Below are 24,460 nucleotides of genomic sequence, written 5' to 3'. Positions count from 1 at the left end.
CACTTTCAAATTACCAAAAGGAGTCCACCAGTTATTACTCACTGGGTGGCAAAATGACAAATTGTCACAACCCTATATTATATTTTTTAAAAAACAAAAGAAACAAAGACATAACAAACAGTTCCGAAATGATTTTTATTTATTTTTTAATCCAGAAGGAACTTGTGGCTAAAACTATCAACAGACAATACAAGGAGATTTGGTACTAGGAAATGCTAGTTGGGGAAAAAACAAGGTTGGACAAGAAGCAACGGGTGGAAACTAATCAAAAAGAGAAGCAACCTAGAAGTAAGGAGAAATTTCCTGACAGTGAGAACAATTAATCAGTGGAACAACTTGCCTCCAGAAGTTGTGGGTGTTCCATCACTGGAGACTTTTAAGAAGAAATTGGAGTCATTTGTCTAGAATGGTGTAGGGTCTCCTGCTTGAGCAGGGGGTTGGACTAGATGACCATCAAGGTCCCTTCCCAACTCTGTTATGCTCTGGTCTAGTTAGGTGTCAGGATAGACATTTCCAAACTGTCTTAGCTGTGGAGACTTTCTGGGTGGGACTTCTGAACATTCTCAAGAATTCCAAAGGAAGATCCTATTTACCTGGGTGGCCCTTCCAAGTTCTGGGCCATCTGAACATAGTTAGTCAAGGTCTTTGAAGCCCCTCTTAAGACTTCTACCTCACTGCACACCAGGGAATGTATGGGTTTGTCATTCAGGGATGGTTGCATAGCTGTTGCATTTATCCTTCTGCAAATGTAAACATTCTGGTGCTAAAACGGGGGGGTGGGGGGTGTTGTCTTCAAATTTGGAAATGTTAAGAATTGTGGACTTCATCTCCCAGAAGTCCACAATTCTTAAAGTCACCAAGTTTGGAGATTCCCTGGGCTAAAAAAAAAGCAGAGAAATTTCTCAATGGGAAATCAGATCAACCCATCTACACTCAGGGATGTGCATCTCCACACTATGTGTAGTTAAGATCTGGGAGAATGTGGGCGTCAACCCATTTTCAACCCACACTTACTCATCAACCCCTTCTCAGAGGAGATAGGCGTCAACACCTATGCGCAGTTGTGGATAAGTCTAAAATTAATTGAACTTTACGTGTGGTCAGAACACATTGCTGTTAGAAGTAGCCAGCATTCAAAGAAGCTTATTCTCCATCATTTATTTTATCACTGAGGAGTAAGGAACTCCATAATGTCCTTTAAAACTCACTAGGTCACACCGATATTAATCTTAGTGCAACCATTTCTTGAAATCCAATGAAAAAAAAACCCCACTTTATGTGGAGTTCTTGGCATGTGGCCTTCCTTGATAGCAATATTCCTGTCAGAGCCCTGACCGCCAGCCCACTCCAAGACACATCATTCATTTCACCCTTGACCCTGATCTTCCCTCCACCTCCTGGATGTATATTCTTCAATGGGACACATCCATAGCCAAGAGTTATCAATCATGATCTCCAGTAATAATCTTGCGTGCCAACAGCTTCGGCCGCCTAGCAATTATCTGAAGCATCTAAGGAATGCACTGCTTTCCCCCACTCTCTTTCTGCTGACAACTAAAAAGACCAAATAAGTTTTTGTTTGGTTGACAGTTCCATTGTTTCTAGGACTAAGGATTCTGATTTTTAAAATCCATCTTTTCATTAAGAGAGAGGATTGGAGGTGATTTCCATAAAGACCACTTAAGAATTCTACCGGCCCTCTCAATATTTTTATTTAAACTATTTAGCTCAGATACTTTAACTATTCAGCTCAGATAATGAGGTGGGGAAAGTCACAATGATAGTTAATGGGCACATAAATTCCTGCCCTTATTATGAATAGAAATTAAAAATGGGTGGGGCTTTGATCATATGACTTTGGCTGCCCTCTTGACATTTAACCTCTTCCCCACCCACCTACCCCAAGGAAAGGACCACCCTCACAGCTACTCATAAATTAACCCTTTTTATTTTTCCTCTGAAAGCTTATTTGAAGCTGTCTAAACCAGGGGGCTCCACTCTTGGCAATTTTACGACTTGTGGACTTCAACTCCAAGAGTTCTTCAGCCAGCTTTGCTTCAAGTCTGGGAGTTGAACTCTGCAAGTTGTAAAATTGCCCAGATTGGAGTCCCCTGGTTTATATCACCTTTGTAGAATTTACAGGACGTAGACCCACATTCATCTTTACCCTAGTAGGACCACCCTGGAGTAAGCAGTCTGAAGATTTCAAGCCTGGACCGATGTTGGCCTACACATCTTCTAAAATGGAACAAAAAACCGATTTGAACCCTTCATACACACAAGTTGTATTACAAGTGTTACCTTTACATAGAGCACTTTAATAAAAGGCCATGTCTGAAAATGCCTTAGAATTTATACAAACACCATTATATCAAACACATCATTTAAAAACCTGGATAAATCACCACCCCAAAAAAAGAAATAAGAAGAATAAGAACATCCTGAAAGGCTCCAAGTGGAATTCTTTCAGTAATATTTGTTGCATATTTCATATTCCAGTCTTTTCTGATTCTGCTCTAGCCAATGATGAGTAAAAGTCATTTCTAATTCCTCACCAGAACCTCCATTTTATGGTTTTATGCTCGATGGGTCTAATCCATTCTTGGTTCCTTAAGTTTTGGAGTACTTTGGCTCTCTGATCAATTAAAATATGGGTTTTCATCAGTTGTGTCTCCTTGAAATCCATGGGTATGGGACCCTAATTCCACAAATTGTATCACTCTCTCTCTCTCTTTTTTTTTTTTTGCTTGCAAGGCTAAAGTAACTTCTCAGCATCTAAAATTTCACATAAAGGTTGTGAGGCCAAGAAGATGTAGATCAAGGGTGATCAATCCGTATCCTCAAGACCATACATGGTCCCCAAGTCTTTTTTTTTCTGCCCTTATGACCATGACTGCTGAAAAAAATAACAGCACAGCCTCCTGCCAATTGGGAAACATTAAAACTTGCATTGTAAGACCAAAAATAGACACCTTACCCTTAAAAGCAAAGACCCATATGTGAAAAGGCCACCACATTTTGTGGGCCTTGGGCTCCCCTAAAAGTTGGATAGTCCTCGCCACCAAAACATTGTCCATCCCTGACTGAATGTGCCCTCGTTTTAGCAACCCTTCATCTTAGGAACAAGGTTTCTGCTTGGGACTTAGATTGGCTTAAACTCCAAAAACAGGTCAATGAAAACTAGGTCAAGATTCTATTTTTTTTTCATGCATATTTCTAGCGATCCTACCATTTCCTTATTCGTACCGCTTTCACAACTGTCTTATCCAAATAATTCACTGGACCTATCTCTTATACAATGGTCCAATGACCATTTCACAACACAAAACTCTGGGTATTTAAATCCTCAGCTTTGTTGTTTCCACTACAGTTTGTTGACCATTCCTTCCATGGAGCATTTCCCTCCAGGAATATACAATACTTCTAAAAGGATCCCATAATTGGGACAATTCTATCTTGTTGATTTCTACCTATATGACTGACTCCCCCCCACCCAAGAAAAAAATATGGGTTGTTGTGTTCCCCCATGCATTATTCCACATGTTTTACCAAGCACTAGGCCACCTCTGCCTCCATGTATACGCAAATGTGATTTTTTGGAAGATATGTTAAATTTCACCGGAATGAATTACGTTTACCTCAAATTCTCAAAGGAATAAGATTGGCCACTGGTCTACTCCAGTTGTGCTAATCTATCAGTTTTAAAAGAGTTTCTATGCAAACATATAAGTAAGTTTCATAGGTGAACCAGCTGGGTACATTATTATTTTTTTTGCATTGGCCAGTGCATTCCAGTACCACCATGTGGCATCCAACCCATCAGATATGGAGAATGCCCCACCAGAAGCTCACACAATTTGGGTTTCTGTCCTCTCTGTCTAAATATAGTTAGTCAGGAAGATTCCTAAGGGAAGTGAGAGGAAACTACACATCCTTGGGCTGACGTGATTGGACAGAAGGTACGTTCCTAAACTTAATTGCATTCCACTCACTCATACCTGGAAAATATATATATATATATAGCAATCGTATGTTGCATACATCTTGCATTGATAACATAGTTCTGACAATGTCCATTTACTACGCCATCTGATTTCCATCTGAAATCCATCTGATTTCCAACAGTCACCCAATGGCACAGATAATACAGGCAGCCCTCAACTTATGACAGTCCATTTAGTGACCATTTGAAGGGACGACATCATCAAAAAAGAGACTTATGACCGTTTTTCACACTTAAGCCCATTTCAGCATCCTCACTGTCACATGCTCAAAAATTCAGACACTTGGCAAATTTAGGAATGTTCTGGGGTCACGTGATCGCCTTTTGCGACCTTCTGATAATGGCGGAAAGTAGATTCACTTAATGACTGGGTTCCTAGCTTAACACCTGCAGCGATTCACTTAACCATGGCCGTAAAATGGAGCAAAGCAAACTACCTGCACGGAGCTGCTTGAATTGCTACAAGTAAAACAGCGTATCTACAACGTGAGCTAGCCTGAGGTGTAAAAGCTCACCGCGAGCCCGATTCTGCTAAAATCCCATATTTACCCAGTGATAAATGGCATTGTTTTTAAAAGAATTAGTGCTTGGTATGTATATCCTAACTTTTTTTTTTCCTTTTTAAAATTTTTAATATTTTTGTTTGTTTGTTTGTGTTTTGTTTTTAGGTATAGCATAATAAAAGAAATAGAAACAAGTTTCAGTTCAGTCCACAGCTGTTTCAAAAAATACCAGGTAAAAAGAGCAATATTTTATATAACTTTCTACAGTATGTTCACCTGGTTAGATCTGGGGGACGGGTGGAGGGTAGAAATGTGTATTAAGCTGGAAGGGAAGGCGGGGGGAGAAGAGGACTAAATAAATGCATTGTGTAAATGCATTTTTTATATATATAAAAAAAAATCACCATAGGCTATATGTAAAAGCACAAACCCTAACCTCCTAGTAAAATTTATACCACCTACCTTCCCTCCTAAGCCCTTGATTAAACGAAGTGAACCCTACCAAGGATGAGAACGTAATTGCTGAACGCGTTTATCTCAAAAGTCCTTTGTGTGAAGTCTAAACGATGCAACCTCCTACTTTGAAAAAGGAGCAAGTTAGACGGATAACGTGAAATGCAGGCTGTTCAAAAAAAATAATCCCAACTCTTTGTATGACTTGAAGCATGAGGGAACTCTTACGGTTTCGTAAGAAAAGCGGGGGGGAAAGATCAAATCGAAAGATGAGCTTCTTTCCCATTCGCGCCTCTTATTTTAGTCCTTCTCCGTTCATTTGCTTCGCGGCTTTTGACATTACAACAACACGGGTGTTTCTAAATTGAGGAATGAGGCCGTGGTAACCATGATGACATAGGATTCATAATAGATTAGTTTTTTTTTTTTTAAAAAAAGAAAGAAACCAGTTTCAGTTTGTGGTTACAGCACTGAATGTCTCTCTAAAGGAGTGCATTCTCTTGCAGAATATGAACCTGGGATACAGGATGATGGTTTGATTTTTATTTTTTTTCGCCCCCCCAAAAAAAAGAGAGAAAGAGAGAAGAGAACCTCAGCCAAAATGTCAGTTACCTTCTGTTGGGATAGTTCAATCCAGTCTTAACAATAGTGATAACAATAAAGGTTTTTTTTTTCCCCCACCCCTCTCCCAAGAGCACAACCCTGTGATTATACATTGCAAAGAAAGAAAACGGATCCTTGCCTATGGGATTTCTCGTTGAAAAAGTCCAACCTTCTCTCTCCTTTTTCATTAGCCGTCGCACAGCATGTGCCATTTGGCAATCTGTCTCCTGGGATATTCACAGATCTCCTTCCAATGTTCTCCAGCCGTGCCTTCCGCCGAAGCCGCCAAGGTTAACCGGCCGATGATGTCATTCCGAGACCCCCTATCGGAATCCAGTACTAAGAATTCGATGCTGATCTCTTCGAGACCCTCGCAGGGAATATCAAAGACAAAGAGTTCGTTGAACACTGCGTTGGGGGTACACTTCTTGACGTGCGTCTTCTTTTTGGAGATCCGTTTCTTGGCGTGGTAGAGGTTGACTTTGACATAAGGGTCTGCAAGGGAAGTAACATACGACGGTTGGACTAAGACTAGGTGTCAGGGCTCCGACAAATCCACCCCCATTCAAATTATCAGTCTCTAGCGGCACCTCTCAAGAGTTTTAAAAAAATTGATTTATTAGGAGTGATCATGCCAGCGTTACCTGGGTGCAGCCAACTCTAAGACACATCATTCATTTCACCCTTGACCCTGGTCTTCCCCCCACCTCCTGGATGTATATCCTCCAATGGGACATATCCATAGCCAAGAGTCATCAATCCTGCTCTCCAGTAATAATCTTGCATGCTAACAGCTTCAGCTGCCTAGCAATTATCTGAAGCATTTAAGGAATGCATTACTTTCCCCACTCCTTTTTTACTGGCATCTAAAAAGACCAAAGAAGTATTTTGTTAGTTGACACCAGGGGCTGGCAACCTTAAAACCCTCAAAGAGCTGCAAAGGTCCTAACCGGAAGCTCCCCATTCAATTCTGGAGCCACCTGGAAGTCCAGTTCACTCACCATAGAGTCTCCTCCCAGTGTGGAATCCTTTTTCTTCTACCTGTCCTAACTGGAAGCCCTATCAATTGACTGGCAAAAGGGAGCTGCAGCAGAGGGATGAAAGAGTCACATGTGGCTCCAGAGCCACAGGTTGCTGACCCTTGACTTAGACCAGGAGTATCAAACTCAAGGTTCGGGGGACAGATTCAGTGCATGGGGTGCTTAGATCTGGCCCATGGGGCCACCCTGGAAACAGAAAAGGACCAGCCCATGGTGCCTCTGCATGGCCGTCCCGGGTTCTGTTTTCACTGGCAGAGGATCGCAGGAGGTCATCACAGCTGAAAACTGAGCTCCGGAGGGCTGCACATGTCCTGCCCAAGCATTTTCACTCATAGAGGGTTGCAGGAGGCCATCCCCACTGAAAACAGAGCTCATGAGGGCTGCATGTGGCGATAAAAGGCAGGGGGCGGGGATGAATAGGTGTGGCAGACAACTATTCATCTTCTGAACAGATGGACTTGTTACCCTGAGAGAGAATTTTTTTGCCGGGGCTGACAGCATTCCTAATCAAGGAATCTTTTGAGTTCATGCCAAAGGGTTTATCCTGTTTGAGGAGCTAGGTCAGAACAACTTCCAAGATCTTTTCCAACTCTGTTATTCTATTATTCCATTAACAAGCATCGTATGGCATGCAAAGATCAAAAATTGATGATGATGATGATGGTGGTGGTGGTAATGATGATGATTTGGCAGTCCTAATCTCTTGGAGAACCCATGGCAACCTTTCATGAATCCCTACATTGCCACAGAACCTCAAACGAGAAAGGCCTCAAAGACTGTATTTTATATGGTAGAGAAGTGGTCCCCACTTAGCCCACTGGGCGAGGGGTAGAAGGGAACCAGGCAACACGAGCAGCAGGCCAATGCACATGCAGCTTCACTCACGTGAGCGGCAGCTCAGCACACATACTTGCATGTAGGGGTGGGCTTCAAAAATTTTAGCAATGGGTTCTCTGCCCGATGGCTGTGTGGGCGTGGCTTAATCGGCCTCCTGCACCAGGCTGGGAGTGGCCATTTTCACCTTCCCTGGGCTCCGGAGGTTTTCCTCATTCCTCCAGGAGGACGAAAACGGCCTTCCTGAGCTTTGGAGGCCCTCTGGAGGCTGAAAACAGGCCTGTTTCCAATCTTCCAGAGCCTCTGGGGAAGCCTGTCTTTCGCCCTCCCTGAGCCTCCGCACAGGCCCTGCACTTACCTGGCATCCAAAATGGGCCACATGGAGACTATTGGGAGAGGCAGGGTGGGGTGGGCGGGGCCAGTCAGGATAGGATTTGCCAGTTCACCAAACTAGCCATAAAATAAGCTACCAGGATTCAGCAGGTTCTGACCAGTTCTGGAGAACCGGTAGCGGAAATTTTGAGTAGTTCGGAGAACCAGCAAATCCCACCTCTGACTGGCCCCGCCAACCCCATCTATTCTCTGCCTCCCGAGTCCCAGCTCATCGGCTGGGTCTTCTTTGGTTGCCCTGTGCAGGAGAACAGAGCTGGAAAGCAGGTTAGTGGATGGGGAGGGAAGAGGATTTTGCAGTATCCTTCCCCTGCCACGCCCACAAAGCCACACCCACAAAGCCATGCCATGCCCACAGAACCAATAGTACAAAAAATTGAATCCCACCACTGGCCATGCCCCAGTTGTGGGTTGCGGCCTGGGATTTGGGGTCCCCAGTGGTAAAACACACTCTATGACATCTCCAAGGGTGTTTGGCAGCTTTCCTGTTCCCTGGGTTTGAATGGTTATTGCTAATAATTCTGGAAATGAGAGCTTAGAGGCAAAGCCAAGACAGAATAATAATGAGCCAATTCAAAAGTGCATAGACTTACAATATCTTTATAAAGGATGAGTCAACATTAAACATTATGGGTAGATAGAACCACTTAGTTCCAGTTCAAGAAAAGCTGATGTATGTTGCATGTGTTGATATTATTCCATAAACATATCTGGACGGGATGATGTAGAACAGCTTTCATAATTCATGTCACATTTTAACTTTCCACCCCACACGTGTTGTGTTCTGGTTTTAATGTGAATTTATCTCTCTGGGAATTAGAGTCGCTTATAAGTCCACCAAAGAGAAATTCATCAATCTGCCTTTTTCAAAAGCAGTTCTGAGACATTTTTTTTTAAACAAACCAACAAAAACAAGGATAGTTCCTATCTATAGAAAATCATTTGCTTCCCTGTAATTTCTAAATTCCTAGGTTCAGCCAGTCCCCATCCTCACCAGCTGAGAATCCATCAATGTCATTGCGTGTGGTCTCCTTTTCAAATTACCTGATAATCCTGAAACATCAGCCTTAGGTAGATGCCTCGCCTTTAGAACAACCACAGTGAGCGTATTTGTGGTAGATTGGTAACAAAGCGAGATCAGCAATTCACCACGTCCAGAAGATTTCTGCAGAAATAAAGAGGTAAATTTGTTGAGTTGTTATGCTTAGAGCTGCTTCAAGTCTAGAGATGGACAAGATTTGCAATAGGACCATTAGCAACAAAATATTTCTAGTTTGGAGAATGAATATATGGATGAATCTGTCTCTCTGTGTGTGTGTTTGTGTGTGTGTCTATTTGTCTGTCTGTATCTATCTATCTGCCTCTATCCCCCCCCCCCCTCTCTCTATCTATCTTTCTATCTTTCTATCATTCTATCTATCTCTTCCCACTATTTTTATTTGTTTGTATCCCAGCTTTATTATCTTTTACAAAAAAAAAAACAAGATGATAAACACAGGCCCGAACCTCTAGAAACTGAATTGTGTTCATCTACAACTGAAACCAAAGGAACAAGCTAGTTCTAGTAAATCAGGCCCAATTAATTTCATGTATTTCCATCTCTCTCTTTTTTTTAATTAGTAATCTGTTTTGTCTAGTAAACACGTGAAAACCTGAGAAGCCAGGACAAATCTGGAAATTATTTCGAAACATGGATTGAGCCAATCGGTCCTTTCTTCCTGATGCTGTGATTCAATTTCATCTGCTTGAATGAGCTACCACGGTTGGGTTCACATAACATGCAATGTCATAATTTTGCAATGCAATGTTTTTGAACAATCGGGGCTGTCTTTAGAGAATTTGCCAAGTCACATTTAAACCACATTTTACTTGAGAAAGATGTTTGAAATAAACCAGGCACTCCTCAGTTGGATGACAGCTGAAGTCTCTCTGTCTCTCTCTCTCTCTTTCTCTCTCTGTCTCTGTGTGCCTGTGTGTGTCTGTCTCTCTCTCTTCCTCTCTCTGTCTCTCTTTGTGTGTGTGTGTGTGTCTGTCTGTCTGTCTGTCTCTCCCTCTCTCCCTTTCTCTCTCTGTCACATACTCTCTCTGTCTCTCTGTGTGTCTGTCTGACTCTCTGTCTCTCTCTCTGTCTCTGTCTCTCTGTCTCTCTCTCTGTCTCTCTCTTTGTGTGTGTGTCTGTCTCTCTCTCTCTTTGTCTGTCTGACTCTCTGTCTCTCTGTGTGTCTCTGTGTCTGTCTCTGTCTCTCTCCCCCTCTCTCCTCCCCTCTCTCTGTGTGTCTCTCTCTCTGTGTGTGTCTCTCTCTCTGTGCCTGTCTTTCCCTCTCTCTCTTTCTCTCTCTCTCCCTCTGTCTCTCTCTCCCTCTGTCTCTCTCTGTGTGTCTGTCTGACTCTCTGTCTCTCTGTGTGTCTCTGTCTCTGTCTCTCTGTGTGTCTCTGTCTCTGTCTCTCTCTCTCTCTCTCTGTCTCTCTGTCTGTCTCTCTCTCTCTCTCTCTCTGTGTCTGTCTCTCTGTCTCTCTGTATATGGGGGGATCTTTCTATAAAGGTGTTTATGTAGGAGATGAGCAGATTGAGCAAGAGGATAGGGTTAAGAGCATCACCAGTTTGCAATCATTGTGCAGCCACAAGAGATCCAAGACCGGCCCCTGTGAATTCCATAAACCCTTATCTAATTTTGAACATCATGAAACAAATGATTGTAATGCAAAAACTATCTGTTCAGACCTTTAGATTTCACCTATGATGCATCATTTAACTTTGAATACTCACTCATATTTTATATATTTGAGCCAGCTTTACCTCCTTTCACTCTCTTAACTGTGATATAATTTTGAAACACCCTAAATCAGACAGAAAACTGTTACCTGAAACTCATCTTTCAAACACTGACAATATCATTTTGTGACCGAACCAATACAATCCCAGTCTGCATTAATAGAGAGATACCATAGAATCAAGATCACATGAAGTATTAATGCCACTTTATAAAGCTTTAGTAAGACCACACCTGGAATACTGCATCCAGTTTTGATCACCATATTATTAAAAAAAAAAAAAAGATGTTGAGACTCTGGAAAGAGTGCAGAGATGAACATAGGGATGATTGGAGGGCTGGAGGAAGAACGGTTACAATAATTGGGTATGTCTACTCTAGTGAAAAGAAAGACTAGGGGAGACATGATAGTACTGTTCCAATATTTGAGGCACTGCCACAAAGAGGAAGGAGTCAACCTATTTTTCAAAACACCATAAGGCAAGACAAGGAACAATGAGTGGAAACTAAACAAGGAGAGAAGCAACCTAGAACTAAGAAGAAATTTCATGACAGAGAGAATGATTAAATAAGTGGGACAGGTCCAGAGGTGGTATTCAGCAGGTTCTGACCAGTTCTGGAAAACCAGTAGTGGAAATTTTGAGTCGTTCAGAGAATTGGCAAATCCCACCTCTGACTGGCCCCACCCCCATCTCTTCTCTGCCTCCTGAGTCCCAGCTGGTTGGCTGGGTCTTTATGCACTGGAGAACGGAGATGACAAGCAGGTTAGAGGGGTGGGGTGGGAATGGAGATTTTATAGCATCCTTCCCCTGCCACACCCACCAAGCCATGCCCATAGAATCGGTGGTAAAAAAAAATTGAATCCCACCACTGAGGGTTGCCTCCAGAAATTGTGGGTGCTCCACCTTTAAGAGGAGATTGGACAAGCATTTGTCAGAAATGGTATAGGGTCTCCTGCTTGTGCAGGGGGTTGGACGAAAAAAACTCCAGGGCCTCTTTCTAACTTTCTAATTCTGTTTTTTTCTGTTGTCTTGAGAAAATGAAATGATAACTTCAAACCCTCCAATACAGAACAAAACCTTGGAAACAGTATCTCAAAATCTGGTCACAAATAATAGACGATGAATTAACATGTCAATTGATCCCAGAAAATATCAGATACAAATCAGATTTTACAGAAAACAATATGGTCACCTTGTGGGAACAAAATATATAAGCTAGGAAATGTAAGCTAAACAAGCTTTCATCCCTTCAAGTCAGAAATGGATTAAAAGCCATAAAACACTCTAGATGGGAATATTGTTTGCTACACATCGAAGCAATTTGATTTGATGCTTGATCTTTTGAAAGCAATTATCCCAAAGTCAATATACTGGCAGGTCCTCAAGTCGGGATATTGGTTGCCTGAGCTTTGAAACATGTATTAGATTTGGGGTTTTAATAGGAAATGGGCTGCCACTTAAAGCTGAAGATGTTTCCAAGCTGATTTGCAACCTGATATCAAAGATATTGATCTGGTCATAAACCATCTGAAATTCAGTGGGGCAAAGAAAACATTTAGAATTGGAGCCAGAACTCCTGATGATAATAATAAAACCGATGGCTACATCCTAAAAGCTGCTTATTCTGATTGGCCAACTGAAGTTTAGTAGACTACTGGGAATTTGTGCAAGAGAATTGGCATATACTATGGATGTGATCCATGGCAATAACAGGCAATAATCAAAGCCATTACAATCAAAGTTTTTTGTCATTGGATTTACTGGAAGGCAGAATATACTGGGCTTGGTGATTGGTTGATTGATTGATTGATTGATTGAAGACAATATTTGTAGATCAGGGTTGGCCTGTGGGATCCTTGGTGCTCACTGAGCTTGATTATTTTCTTCCAGGTATTTCATTACCCATCTAGGTAACATCATCAGAGCTACAAGGGTGTGGGATTTACTGTCATTTTATGTATTAGTTTATATATTCCACTACTGATGAAGATAATGTATCAATCCTAATTTTTCTCCAATAACGTTTTTGCATGCCAAATAATTGAATTCATCCCATGTTGGCCAATATTATGATTTAGCAGTAAATGAACTTCAGCAACGCCAGTAGCAGATTTTGCAATATTTCTGCCCAGATATGTAGTAGTTTTCCCCACATTGGTTGGGAATTCTCAAGAATGTGATATTGGATGGTTAATGATTTAGCGAAACTCATTAATCATTTAGATCAGCACAGTTAAAATAATATTCTATGTTCTCATATGCATGTTGAAGCAGGAAAATCCATTCATCACCAGCCATGGCAGAATCAACTGATAATACACCCAACGTTCATTAATCATTAGAGATGCTTCTTTCGCTTTGATCAGCCTCATCTTAAATACCATGCTTCTCCAAGGGTGAAATTCATACCTTAAAGTTAGGACAGAACGATTAAAGGATGGAAATATGGGGCATAAACAAGGCTTCTACAACGGATGTGTATTGATCTGCCTGGATGACTGACTACAATTGCAATTTACAAGCCTATTTTTCTTACTTGGCCATGTTCCAATTTAGGGAGAAGGAAAGTAAGTCGAGATAAAAAAAATCCTAAGGGATGCACCACGGGAAGTTGAAGGTGTATTGCCCGTGACTTTTAATGCATCTTTTTCACTAGAGGAACCACTCATTAGATCTCACCGTTGAGGCATTGCAACATTGGAACTTGCACGCAATGTCATGATGCCCATCAAAAAGAGACGGGGCTTATGCTACAATGATGCCATTGTTGTTCTGACACTCCTTGGCCACACCCACAGGTAATACCGAGCAGAAGTGCCCAATACAAGTCTAGCAGATGATAAAGTCATGTTCTAAGAGATAAGGTGTTCGGCTCCCCAACAAATTCTCCTCTTCAGGATATCAAGACCCTACCCAGAATATTTTTCTCTTTTCTTCTTCTATACCAGTGGTGGTATTCTACTCGTTTGTCCTGGTTCAGGCAAACCAGTAGTAAAAAATGCTACTGTTCAGCCGAACTGGTAGTTAAAAAAACAGCTACCGGTTCAGCTGAACCAGTATTTTTTTTCTTCCCAACCATCAGCTGTTCTGATGATCAACTGAACCGGGCGGGGCCCTTGCTGTCTTACTGCTTCACCCAGAAGGCTTCCCTGAGGCCCGGGAGCCCCCCAAAATAGAGTGGGTGGTGTGTGTGTGTGTGTGTGTGTGTGTGTGCTGCATGGCTCCCCCATGCTCCATTTTTTGCCTTCCTGGGCCTCAGAGAAGCCCCCTGGGAGCAAAAATGACCCCCCAAGAGGCTTCCCTGGGGCCCAGGAGGCAAAAAAAATGGAGCATGGGGTGTGTGTGCTGCACCCAGTCACATGGCCACGCCCATCTAGCCATGCCCACAGAACCAGTACTGAAAATATTTGCATCCCACCACTGTTCTATACCCACTCCAACAGCCAACCCACCTTCAGCAATCCTTTTAATATTGGACTATTCTTTAGAAGGTAGTATTGAGTTTCTGTAAAACTCCTTCAGTAAATGGATGGTGCCATTTGGTTCTACAAGGAGTGACCTAGAATTTGAGTTTAGTCTTATAGTCTATGGAAATATCATCTGTTGGTCAATATGCATAGCTGAGATAGATAGAGATACAGATGAAGACAGACAGACAGACAAACAGACAGACAGAAATATGATAGATAGATAGATAGATAGATAGATAGATAGATAGATAGATAGATAGATAGATAGAGACAGAAGGCAGATGATAGATATATGAGAAAGATGGAGGGAGGGAGATGATAGATTGTAGGAGATGACCAGGCTGAGCCCAAGGGAAGGGTCAAACACATCATTAGTCTCAAGTCCCTTCACACCCACAAGAGATCCAAGTCCAGCCCACCTTGGATTCCATTGACTTTTATCAACTGCCAATTTCCTTTCACCATTAGTAATTCAGATTCTTGTAGAGAGCAATATCATGCAATCAACCTATATTCATTTGAATTGCCTGGACTCTAGATTTCCTGCAGATAGATAGATAGATAGATAGATAGATAGATAGATAGATAGATAGATAGATAGATAGATAGATAGATAAAAAAATATAGATGGATGGATGGATGGATGGGTGGGAGGGTGGATGGAAGGAAGGAAGGAAGGAAGGATGGATAGGATAGGATAGGATAGGATAGGATAGGATAGGATAGGATAGGATAGGATAGGATAGGATGGAGAGAGAAAGATGGCATAGGGTTTCTTGCCCAAGCAGGGTATTGGTCCAAGGTCCTTCCTAATTCTTTTATTCTGTTATTCTGAGATGTTTCCTCAAAAGCATTAAAGTGGTTTATCATTGCCTTCTTCAAAAAAGTATCTCAACATCTCACTCAAACATATAACATTGGTATTTAATAGGGGTCTCTTATCAAGCTCAATTCTGTTTCCCTTCTGAACTCAAACAAAGTAAACCAAGTACTGTCACCTGTTGAGATGAGTTAAAATCTATTTTAAAAACCAGATTTGCTGTCCAAGCCAATAATACCCTTATTATTTTTATTGCAGAATGACCTGACCAGTCAGTAGACCAGACCAGGAAATCTAGTGCCCAGGAAGACTAAAACTATTATTTAGTGAGATAGGCTAGAAAAATGGAGCCTGAGTATAGGATCTCCTGCTCAAGCAGAGGGTTGGACTAGACAATCTCCAAGGTTCCGTGCAACTTGTAATTCTGTATTCTGAGTGTACTATACCTCCTTCCCCTCTGATACTCCAGTTAATTAGGGAAGCACCTGTCCTACTCATTTGGAAATAGTATCTCATTACTCTGGACTTTTAAAAATAGTACTTTTTGCTTAGATATCAGTTCCTGGATGTTTCTTTCAAGATCATCTACCTTCCTTTCTATATCTTATATTTGCTAAGCAAACTCACACACTAAATCCTAGATTTGAATGACAAAAATCTATAAGGCCTTATACCACTATCATTTTGAATGTTTATAGATCTTTTCATTATAGATCTAGAATTTAGTGGGTGAGTTTGCTTAGCAAATATTCCTTTGATACTCCATAAGGGAAAAGTGAGTAAGTATGCTGACTTTTGATTCCTCATCCTGTCGTGAATATATTTCAGATGTGTGTGGCATTTGTATGGGTGATGATACTCATTATTCCAATTCATAGAGTATTCTGTAATTTCTAATGTGTAGGTGATAACATGTAGTCCCCAATGGAACTGTATCTACATGGAAAGTAGTATGCAACGGGGTACCCCAAGGTTCTGTCTTAGGCTCAGTACTTTTCAATATCTTCATCAATTATTTGGATGAGGGGATAGATGGGGAACTTATCAAATTTGTGGATGACACCAAGCTGTCAAGAATAGCCAATACTCCAGAAGATAGGCTTAAGATACAGAAGGATCTTGAGAGAGTTGAACATTGAGTCCTCTCTAACAAATAAAATTCAATGGTGAAAAAGCTAAGGTTCTACATTTAGGCAAGAAAAACCAAATGCACAGGTATAGGATAGGTGGAGCCTGGCTCAGTATTAGTAATTGTGAGAGAGATCTTGGAGTCCTAGTGGACAATCACTTAATTATGAAGCAGCCATTGTACTGCAGCTGCCAAAAAAGCCAACACAGTTCTAGGCTGCATAAACAGTGGAATAGAATCAAGATCACATGAAGTATTAATGCCACTTTACAATGCCTTAATAAGTCCATTCTTGGAATGCTGTATGCAGTTTTGGTCACCACGATGTTAAAAAAAAGATGTTGATGCTCTAGAAAGAGTGCAGAGAAGAGCAACAAAGATGATTAGGGGACTGGAGACTAAAACATATAAAGAAGGGTTGTTGGAATTGAGTATGTCTAGTTTAATTAAAAGAAGGGTGACAAGATAGCAGCCTTCCAAAAGCTAAAAAGTTGCCAAAAAGAAGAGGGAGTCAACCTATTCTCCAAAGCACCAGAAGAAACAATGGTTGGAAATTAATCGAGGAGAGAAGCAACCTAGAATTAAGGAGAAATTTCCTGACAGTGAAAACAATTCATCAGTGGAACAACTTGCCTCCAGAAGTTGTGGATGCTCCAACACTGGATGTTTTTAAAAAGAATTTGAACAACAATTTATCTGAAATGGTACAGGGTTTCCTGTCTGGGTTAGAAGACCTCCTAGGCCCCTTCCAACTCTGTTATAATGCTTTATTGTTTGATAGAGATGCACCTAGACCGCTCTCTAGACCGTGTCGATAATTAGTCTTTTGTCTCCCAATATTTTTAATCACAAATAAAATATTAATATTACTGTCTCAATAGAAAAAGGAAAGGAATTGGCCCTTTGGCAGTTGATCTGATTCCCTCTTGATAGAGTTTAATCAACAGTTTACAGCTGTCCTGGGGATTGTTGTCTAATTTCTTGTTTCTGTCAAGGCTCGTAAACTATTGACTTATATCTTTGTGCTTTGATTGCTACGCTATGCTCGACAAGGAACCAAGGTTTCTCCTGGTTTGCCTCCTGTGAAATGAGTTTGTCTTTCGAGGAAGGCTCGTAAAACTCAGTCGGTAGATTATTTCCCTTATCCTATCACCAAGGTGAATTATGTCTGAATTATTGCTGATCCTGCCAAATCTGTGAGCCCACTCATACAGCTATTAAACAGTTCGGCATTATGGCCCCTTACTCTAATCAATCAGAGCATAAGAGAGCTGCTCTATTGTGATGAGTTGAGTTCAATGCCTTGATGTTGATAACACAAAATATGTCCTGTGGGTTTTTGTGCTGATGCAAGTTCCTACACTGAATTTGGCTTGTTGCAGGATCTATTCCTGTTAATCAGCACAGAGGGTCATCAAACCAAGTTTTAACTACAGGGAGGATGAATCATTATCTACAGATTGGATCTCAGCAATCCCTTTGGAGAGCTGCTACCAGCGACAACGGCCTGTGGTCTGGCTCGTTTAAAACACCTTGTAATATTCTGCGATATGGCTTATCCCATTATGTTGTACACAACTCTAAAAGTGAGTTGTTATCTTAAAAGCCCAAACACGTGTGCTAAATGCTAAATAGGAATTGGGAAAGTGAGACCGAGATTCCCTCAAGAGTTATCGCATTATAAATCAGTTCCTTTCTTGCTTGGCCTGATATGAGTGAAAAGAGAATATTGATTTACCCCAAGAGTGCATTTCCAAAATTAGACTTTCTTGTTTTGTTTTTCCTTGAAAACATTTGACTTCTCATCAGCAGAACTGGACGTTTTTCTTGAAATATTTTCAAGGGAAAAAAAAAAAAAACTTGAGAAAGTTCAATTGCCTTTTGGTAAAGCACCTTTAGGGCTACCCTAACCTGGTTGATTGAGAATCTCCATAGACAGGATACTGGTTTACAAATCCTTTCATCCTGTTTAGAATGTCTAGTTCAGGGGTGTCAAACTCACATCATCATGGCATTGTCACGTGATATATTGCAACTTTTTCCCCTTTGCTAAACTGGGTGTGGGCATGGCCACCATGGGACACATCCGGCTGCGGGCCAGTGGTGGGAGTCAATTTTTTTTTACTACCAGTTCCATGGGCGTGGCTTGGTGGGCATGGCAGGGGAAGAATGCTGTAAAATCTCCAGTCAGAAGTAGCATTTGACAGTTCTTCGAACTACTCAAAATTTCCACTACCGGTTCTCCAGATCTAGTCAGAACCTGCTTGAATACCACCTCTGTTGTGGGCCGCAAGTTCGACACCCCTGGTCTAGTTCATTCATTTCTTCAAAATGTCAACATGATACTACTATTCGTACAACTCACCTCTTCAAAATACTTCTTAAGTTGGGGATAGGGGGGTGGGGGAAAACAATAAGTAAGATCAATTACCCTAACATTTTTCTTGATGATTTCCTTGTTCATCAACATCCTTCCTTCAGATAACTCAATTCCTGATAAGGGAAAGAGGACTTCTCCAATGACATCATCGCGGGAGAACCGGTCAAAACTCAGAATCATAAAATGGAGACTCAGATCTTGAATTTGAGCATAAGGGATTCCATAAAAGGTGAAAGTTTCATCAAAAGCTGGATCTAAGGTTTTCCTCAGTACTCGAGTTTTCACCTTGTGCTTCTTCTCTGGCAGTATTGTCATTTTGATGTATGGATCAGAAGTCATTGATTGTTCATCCATGGCTGGTAAACCACTTGCTTCTTTGATGTTCACCATGAAAGCCTTCTTTTCAAAGTTGTACTCTAGGGAGAAGAAGAGAGTCCCCAATTTATCTTGCTTTTCTTCGGAAGATATTGAGGTGGTTGACTTCAAGCTGTCGGGAGATACCGAATCTTTTTCCCTCTCAGGAAAGAGTTTTGGAGTAAAGCCTTCAACATCTGAAGAAGTTGGTACTTTAGGAATTGTTTTGGGGAAGTTGCCGTTCAGATCTTGTTTCTCCAGGTCAAGATGCAGAGATGTCTTTGGCATAATAGGCTTGTTTTTGGCTTCCCCTTTGTCGTCTGCGCCAAACTTCTTCTTGCTGTTGAGGTTCTCCGGATAAATATCAACACCCTTCAGCACATGGACAAACTTGTAAGGAGGAGTCTTGTTGGCTTTTGAAGATTTGCGCTGGCAGCAGATCCAAGCAAAGAGGGAGACGGTGAAGACCAGCCCAAAGGCACTGAAGATCCCAACCACAGTTGGGATTTCATCTGCAAATCAAAGCAAATGTCAACAAACATATGAACAGTGGGCTTCAAAGCTCACAAGTGATAGTTAACTTAGCAAGAATCCGGCAAAATGATAGAGTGAAGCAATTCGACTGTACAATATACTAAGAGAAAGCATATTCATTTTGTGCCCCCTGCAGGTATCTATGAAAAAAAAAAATCTGTCTGGAGATTTTTCTCCAGATGCATGTATGATCGAGAGAAATAGAGTTTAGCAATCATGGTTGTAATAAACAGCCTGGTGCAATTAAATTTTGTTGGTTTCCTAGACAAAGTTACCGATTCACTAAGTATGCAAAGATGTTTGGTTCCCTCTTACATCCTTCCCATTTGCCTTTTTGTCTGGCTGATAAAAAAACAAAACAATTGAAATATATTATTCCCACGATGTTCACTTTCATAACAGTCTTTGCTTTGTCCCTTAGGTTCAGCAAACTTCATCTTTATACAAAGATTTTACAGAATATATTATAATACAGAAGGAAAATGTTAACTTTTATGAGTTTTTCCAGCAGTCTGGCATGCTGGTATAAAGCTCAGTGTTGATATAAATAAGATACAATGATTTTTCTTCCCCGTTATTTCATTATCTCTTATGTGCATGGTTTATCTTTTCCTTTCTAGTTGCAGGAGAAACCGATCAGGATTTTCAGAAGTCTCCAGCAAATGTAGATGCCTAAAGAACAAGGATTTATTCTGCAAGCACAACAACTATGATTTTCTTTCTCTCCATCACTCAGAGAAAAGAGCCCATATTCAAGCCAGCAATAGGGAAAACAGCATGGAAGCTGCAATGACATCTGGAGTACGGTTAAAGTGGGACACCAAGAAGATCATTAGCATTTCATGAGTAAGCAGCACAGGGCCAAATGAACGCCACTAATTGGAAAGCCGATTCTGCCCATAAGTAACATTTCCCAGCAAGTTTAAGCACCAGGCGCTGGCAACGGCAATCCAAATGAAAGCCTAGGCAAAATGGGAACACATGAAATATTAATGCAGAAAAGAAGTGCGTCTTTCATGCGCGGGGATAGGTAAGCAAGGAAATGTGGGCTGCATTCTTTCTTGCAGGGGGATTTTCTGGAAAGGAGAAGTGGATGCGTTCTTAGAGAGAAGGGCTCCGCTTTTGAATGGCAGAAGGGTAGCGGACTCACCCCCCCCCCGTTAAAATTATGGGACAATGAATGGGCCTACTAAGGAAGCATTGACAAGGTTGAGTATGGACCATTGTCAGTTTTGGAAGCGTTAGCTTCTGGCACGAAGGTTTTCTGGCTTTTTGAGGAGAGGACTTTTCCATTTTGACTGGGGCTGATTAATGACAAGACAACTCGTGGTTGTACGTTAGTCTACGGGAAATGTTGCTTTGGGATAAGACGTTGGTGACTGGGTCAGTTTCAGGTATCCTCTTTCTATGTCACTAACTCCCTTCACACGCCCCTCTTTTTTTAATATCTCTTCCAGTTGAGGGACAACTTATCATCAGGGAGGGAATGACATTTCTAGAAGACACTTAGAAGGAAGTTCAGGTGGGTATGATCTCCCGTGAACAGGTTTTCACTGTCAACCGATGTGTTTGCAAGTACTTTCTAGAAGCCTCCACCCAGAAGATTGTTTCTGGGAGAAAGTTACAGATATTAATGATCTTCCCAAAGTCAATTAGGAGGTGAGCAGCCTGTCGCAAATGAAATTAGAAGCACCTAGGAGGGGATGGACAAGAAGAAATCCCAACTCATCATGCTCTCTCGTAATCACCAGTGGGAACACCATCTGCTTTGACGCTGTTTTCCTAGGCTCACCTAGGTATTCTAACATCTGTGTGAGAACGAGATGCTGACTTTTGAGTTATCAAGAAAAAGAACAAGGCAGATTTCAAGAATGTCGATATGAAAAGACCACTTTCACACTCTCTGCATGCAAACTGCAGTCAACATTGAACTGGTTTATTCTAACGGAAAGCCAGAAGAATGATTTGACCCAGGGATGGAAGAAATAACATATGTTGCTTAGGAATAATCCCATTGTCCCAGAAGAGACCATCAGGAGTTTAAAGCACAATACTTTGTCGTCAAAGGTGGTACCCGGAGAGCATTACATGGCAAAGACAATCAATGAGACAATGTTCACTCACTCATCTTCCCCACAGTTAAACACCTGAAAAAAAAAGAAACCCATGTAGGCATTTTTCTCTTGGTCAACAAATGAAAGCTTATTTATTCAGCATTCCAGCAGATGGAAATAAAAAATAAACCAATCAAGGGTTGATTTTGTTCTAATTTTCAGGTTTTGATGTTAAGTAAGAGCCAAAGCAGCCAAAGCCACTTTAAGTTTCTCTCTGAAATCTTACACTGAGTTAAAAGCATGAGGTAACACTTTAGGTGCATTATCCAAGGAACAACACTTATGACAAGAGGCAAACAGACATCTACTTAGAGAAGAGATGGAAAGGCATAGTGATATGAATGTTGAGATGGATGACTAATCTTTTTTAAGTGTCTAGTAGCTACCCTTGCACTAACGGAAGCAATTATGACCGGGATTTTTTTTTTTAAGAGCATGTGGAATAGAGGTTTGAAATGACTCATCCTCTTCTCAGTCAGGGCTTCCTTTAAACAAAGATTAAGGCAAATCCATCCTTTCTTTCTCTTCAACCCCCCCTTACCCGGGTCCTTGGTCCTTATATTCTGTTTGCAACACCAGGAGAAGGGAGACAGAAGGATAAAACAGGGATAATTTGAACGTCTAAAAGCAGCAGCAGATTGGAAAGGGGCAAACTTTTGCCCAATCCACTACCCATCCTCCCACAGATGCTTGGAAACGGAGGTGAAGCGGGCACACACACACACACACAAGATCAAAGTGGAAACACTGCCCGAGGTTTCCAAGGGTCCAAACTCCCTAAGGAGCCCAAAATGGCAGAGTCATCTACTTTGCCTGAGAAGGACCTGTGGGGGTGGGGGGAGGGAGAGAAATGAAACCCACCTGGATTCGCATTTTTGTAATTTCTCTCTTTTTAAAAAAAAAAAGAAAGAAAGAAAGAAAGAAAATAAAATAAATCTTACTTACCAAATTCTTCTCTGTTGGCTGTAATCGGAGCCATGTTGTTTGTGCTGCGTGCGCTGTCCAAGGTGCTGAAGGTTTCTCGCCTTCTGCCTCTTTCCCTCCTGCGGAAACCGGCGCAAAAGGCAACACGCGCGCAAGCCCACCAACCAGAGGGGAGGCTTGTTTCCCGACGCCAGCCCGAAAGACCCGGGAAGGTTTGGGAAAGAGGAGGAGGAGAAGGAAGAGGTAGAGAGAGGAATCGCTGGTGGGAGGGGGGAAGCGAGAGAGAGAGAGAGAGAGAGGGAGAGAGAGAGACGGAAGGAAAGGCAGGCCTGGTCGGGTCCTCCCTTCCGTCACGGGGATTCGTTGAGCCCTTGTCCGCTGGTTCGAGTCTTCTGACTCACCGAAGCTCGGAGCCCGAAGACGTGGTTGAAACCCAAATTGACGCAATTCTGACGCTACCGGAGTGAAATCAGTACCTCCTCCCCCGCCCCCTTCCCCCCCTTCTCCCCCCCCCCACCCCACCCAATACTCCTCCACTCCTGAGACACCAGCCCACATTCATCAATTATTTTAACGGCTCTGCTGCAGGAGATTAGCTCACATTCTCAGCCGGGCGTAGATAGCAATGCTAATTTCTAGGGCCAAGCCGCCTCGGTTTTTTTTTTGTTACTACCCGTCTGGCAGTCTTAAACCTGGGAGACGGGGCTGGGGAGAGAGGAGGAGAGGAGAGAGTGAGAAAGAGAGAAAGAGAGAGGAGAGAGAGGGAAGGAGGAAGGGAGGAGGGAGAGAGAAAGGGGAGAGAGTGAGAAAGAGAGAGATATGACACACAGAGAGAGACGAGAAAGAGGGGAGGGAAAGAGAGAGGGAAGGAGGAAGGGAGAGAGAGAGAGAGAGAAAGGAGAGGGGAAGGGAGGAAGGGGAGAGAGAAAGAGAGAGAGATGACACACAGAGAGAAAGAGAGACAAGAGAGCAGAAAAAGATGAAAGAAAGAGAGGAGAGAGAGGAAGCGGGAGAGTGAGAAAGATATGGCAGGCAGAAAGAAAAAGAGATAGGGGAGAAAAAGAGAAAGAGAGAGGAGAGAAAGAGGAGAAGTGGAGGAAGGGAGAGAAGGAGGAAGGGAGAAGGGGGTTATTTACAGATGTAGAAAATGAAGGGGGAGGTAGGGAATATCCCAGACACAATTTATTTTTCCCCTGGTGAAAGGCTTCTTTAGAGTGATTTTCCAGATATCTGGAGTGCTCGCTAGAGGGAACATTGAAAACCGATTCCCAGACTGACTGGAATAGGTGTAAACAGATTATAGCTTGTTCGAGGCAGCTTCTGAACAGATTGTAACTTTTTGGACCTACCAGATACCTCTTCCTCCCTCTTTTTTTCTCTGACACTTCACACCCACTCTCCCCTCACATTTTTACTTTTGAAAGCTGTCATTGTGTAATACCACGCCTTATTAACAAGTTCTCCATCACAAAATGGACATCCCTGGAGGATGGGTCTTGGCTCATCCCAAAAAGCTATACAGCGTTAGGATACATTGTGGTGGAATGGGATGAGAAATCACCAGGAAATCTTCAAGAAAGACAGGGGGAGTTTAAAAATGGGAAGAAACAATGGCCAACTACTTTTGTATTATTTCCTGGAAGGGTGCATAGACATTGCCATGCAGTCACTAGACATAAAATTGAGCCTAAAAGATACTCTACATAATAAAATGTACAATTCCAAAGCACCTGAAGGCAGGACAAGAAGCAATGGATGGAAGCTTATCAAGGAGAGAAGCAACCTAGAACTAAGGAGAAATTTCCTGACAGTGAGAACAATTAACCAATGGAACGACTTGCCTCCAGAAGTTGTGAATGCTCCATCACTGGAAGTTTTAAGAAGAGATTGGACAACCATTCGTCTGAAATGGTATAAAGTTTGCTGCTTAAGTGGGGGTGGGGGTGGGGGTTGGACTAGAAGACCTCCAAGGTCCCTTCCATCTCTGTTATTCTGTTAAAAGCACACCAAAGTGAGAAGCCGCACAACAAAACCAGAAGCAACAGCAACAACAACAACAAAATACAATCTAGACAATTGTTGATGGGCAAACAAGTAGAGAAGAGAGACAGATTATTTTTTTTAAAAAAAATGTGT

At 41.9% G+C, this 24,460-nt stretch overlaps 1 protein-coding gene across 1 annotated transcript; it reads right to left on the bottom strand.

Annotated features, from left to right (window-relative positions):
* Positions 1–5,394: 5,394 nt before the first annotated feature.
* Positions 5,395–22,524, bottom strand: SYT4 (synaptotagmin 4). Its single transcript, XM_026713899.2, has 4 exons — positions 22,346–22,524; positions 18,450–19,264; positions 8,871–8,991; positions 5,395–6,057 (listed from the first exon to the last, which is right to left on the bottom strand). Exons 1-4 carry the CDS (start codon positions 22,377–22,379, stop codon positions 5,750–5,752), a joined length of 1,278 nt encoding a protein of 425 aa, XP_026569684.1. The 5' UTR covers positions 22,380–22,524; the 3' UTR covers positions 5,395–5,749.
* Positions 22,525–24,460: the final 1,936 nt, after the last annotated feature.

Source organism: Pseudonaja textilis, chromosome 2 (assembly GCF_049901715.1).
Source record: "Pseudonaja textilis isolate UNSWEBS1 chromosome 2, rPseTex1.2, whole genome shotgun sequence".
Lineage (NCBI taxonomy): Eukaryota > Metazoa > Chordata > Lepidosauria > Squamata > Elapidae > Pseudonaja > Pseudonaja textilis.
This window is presented reverse-complemented; position numbering and strand designations above follow the sequence as displayed.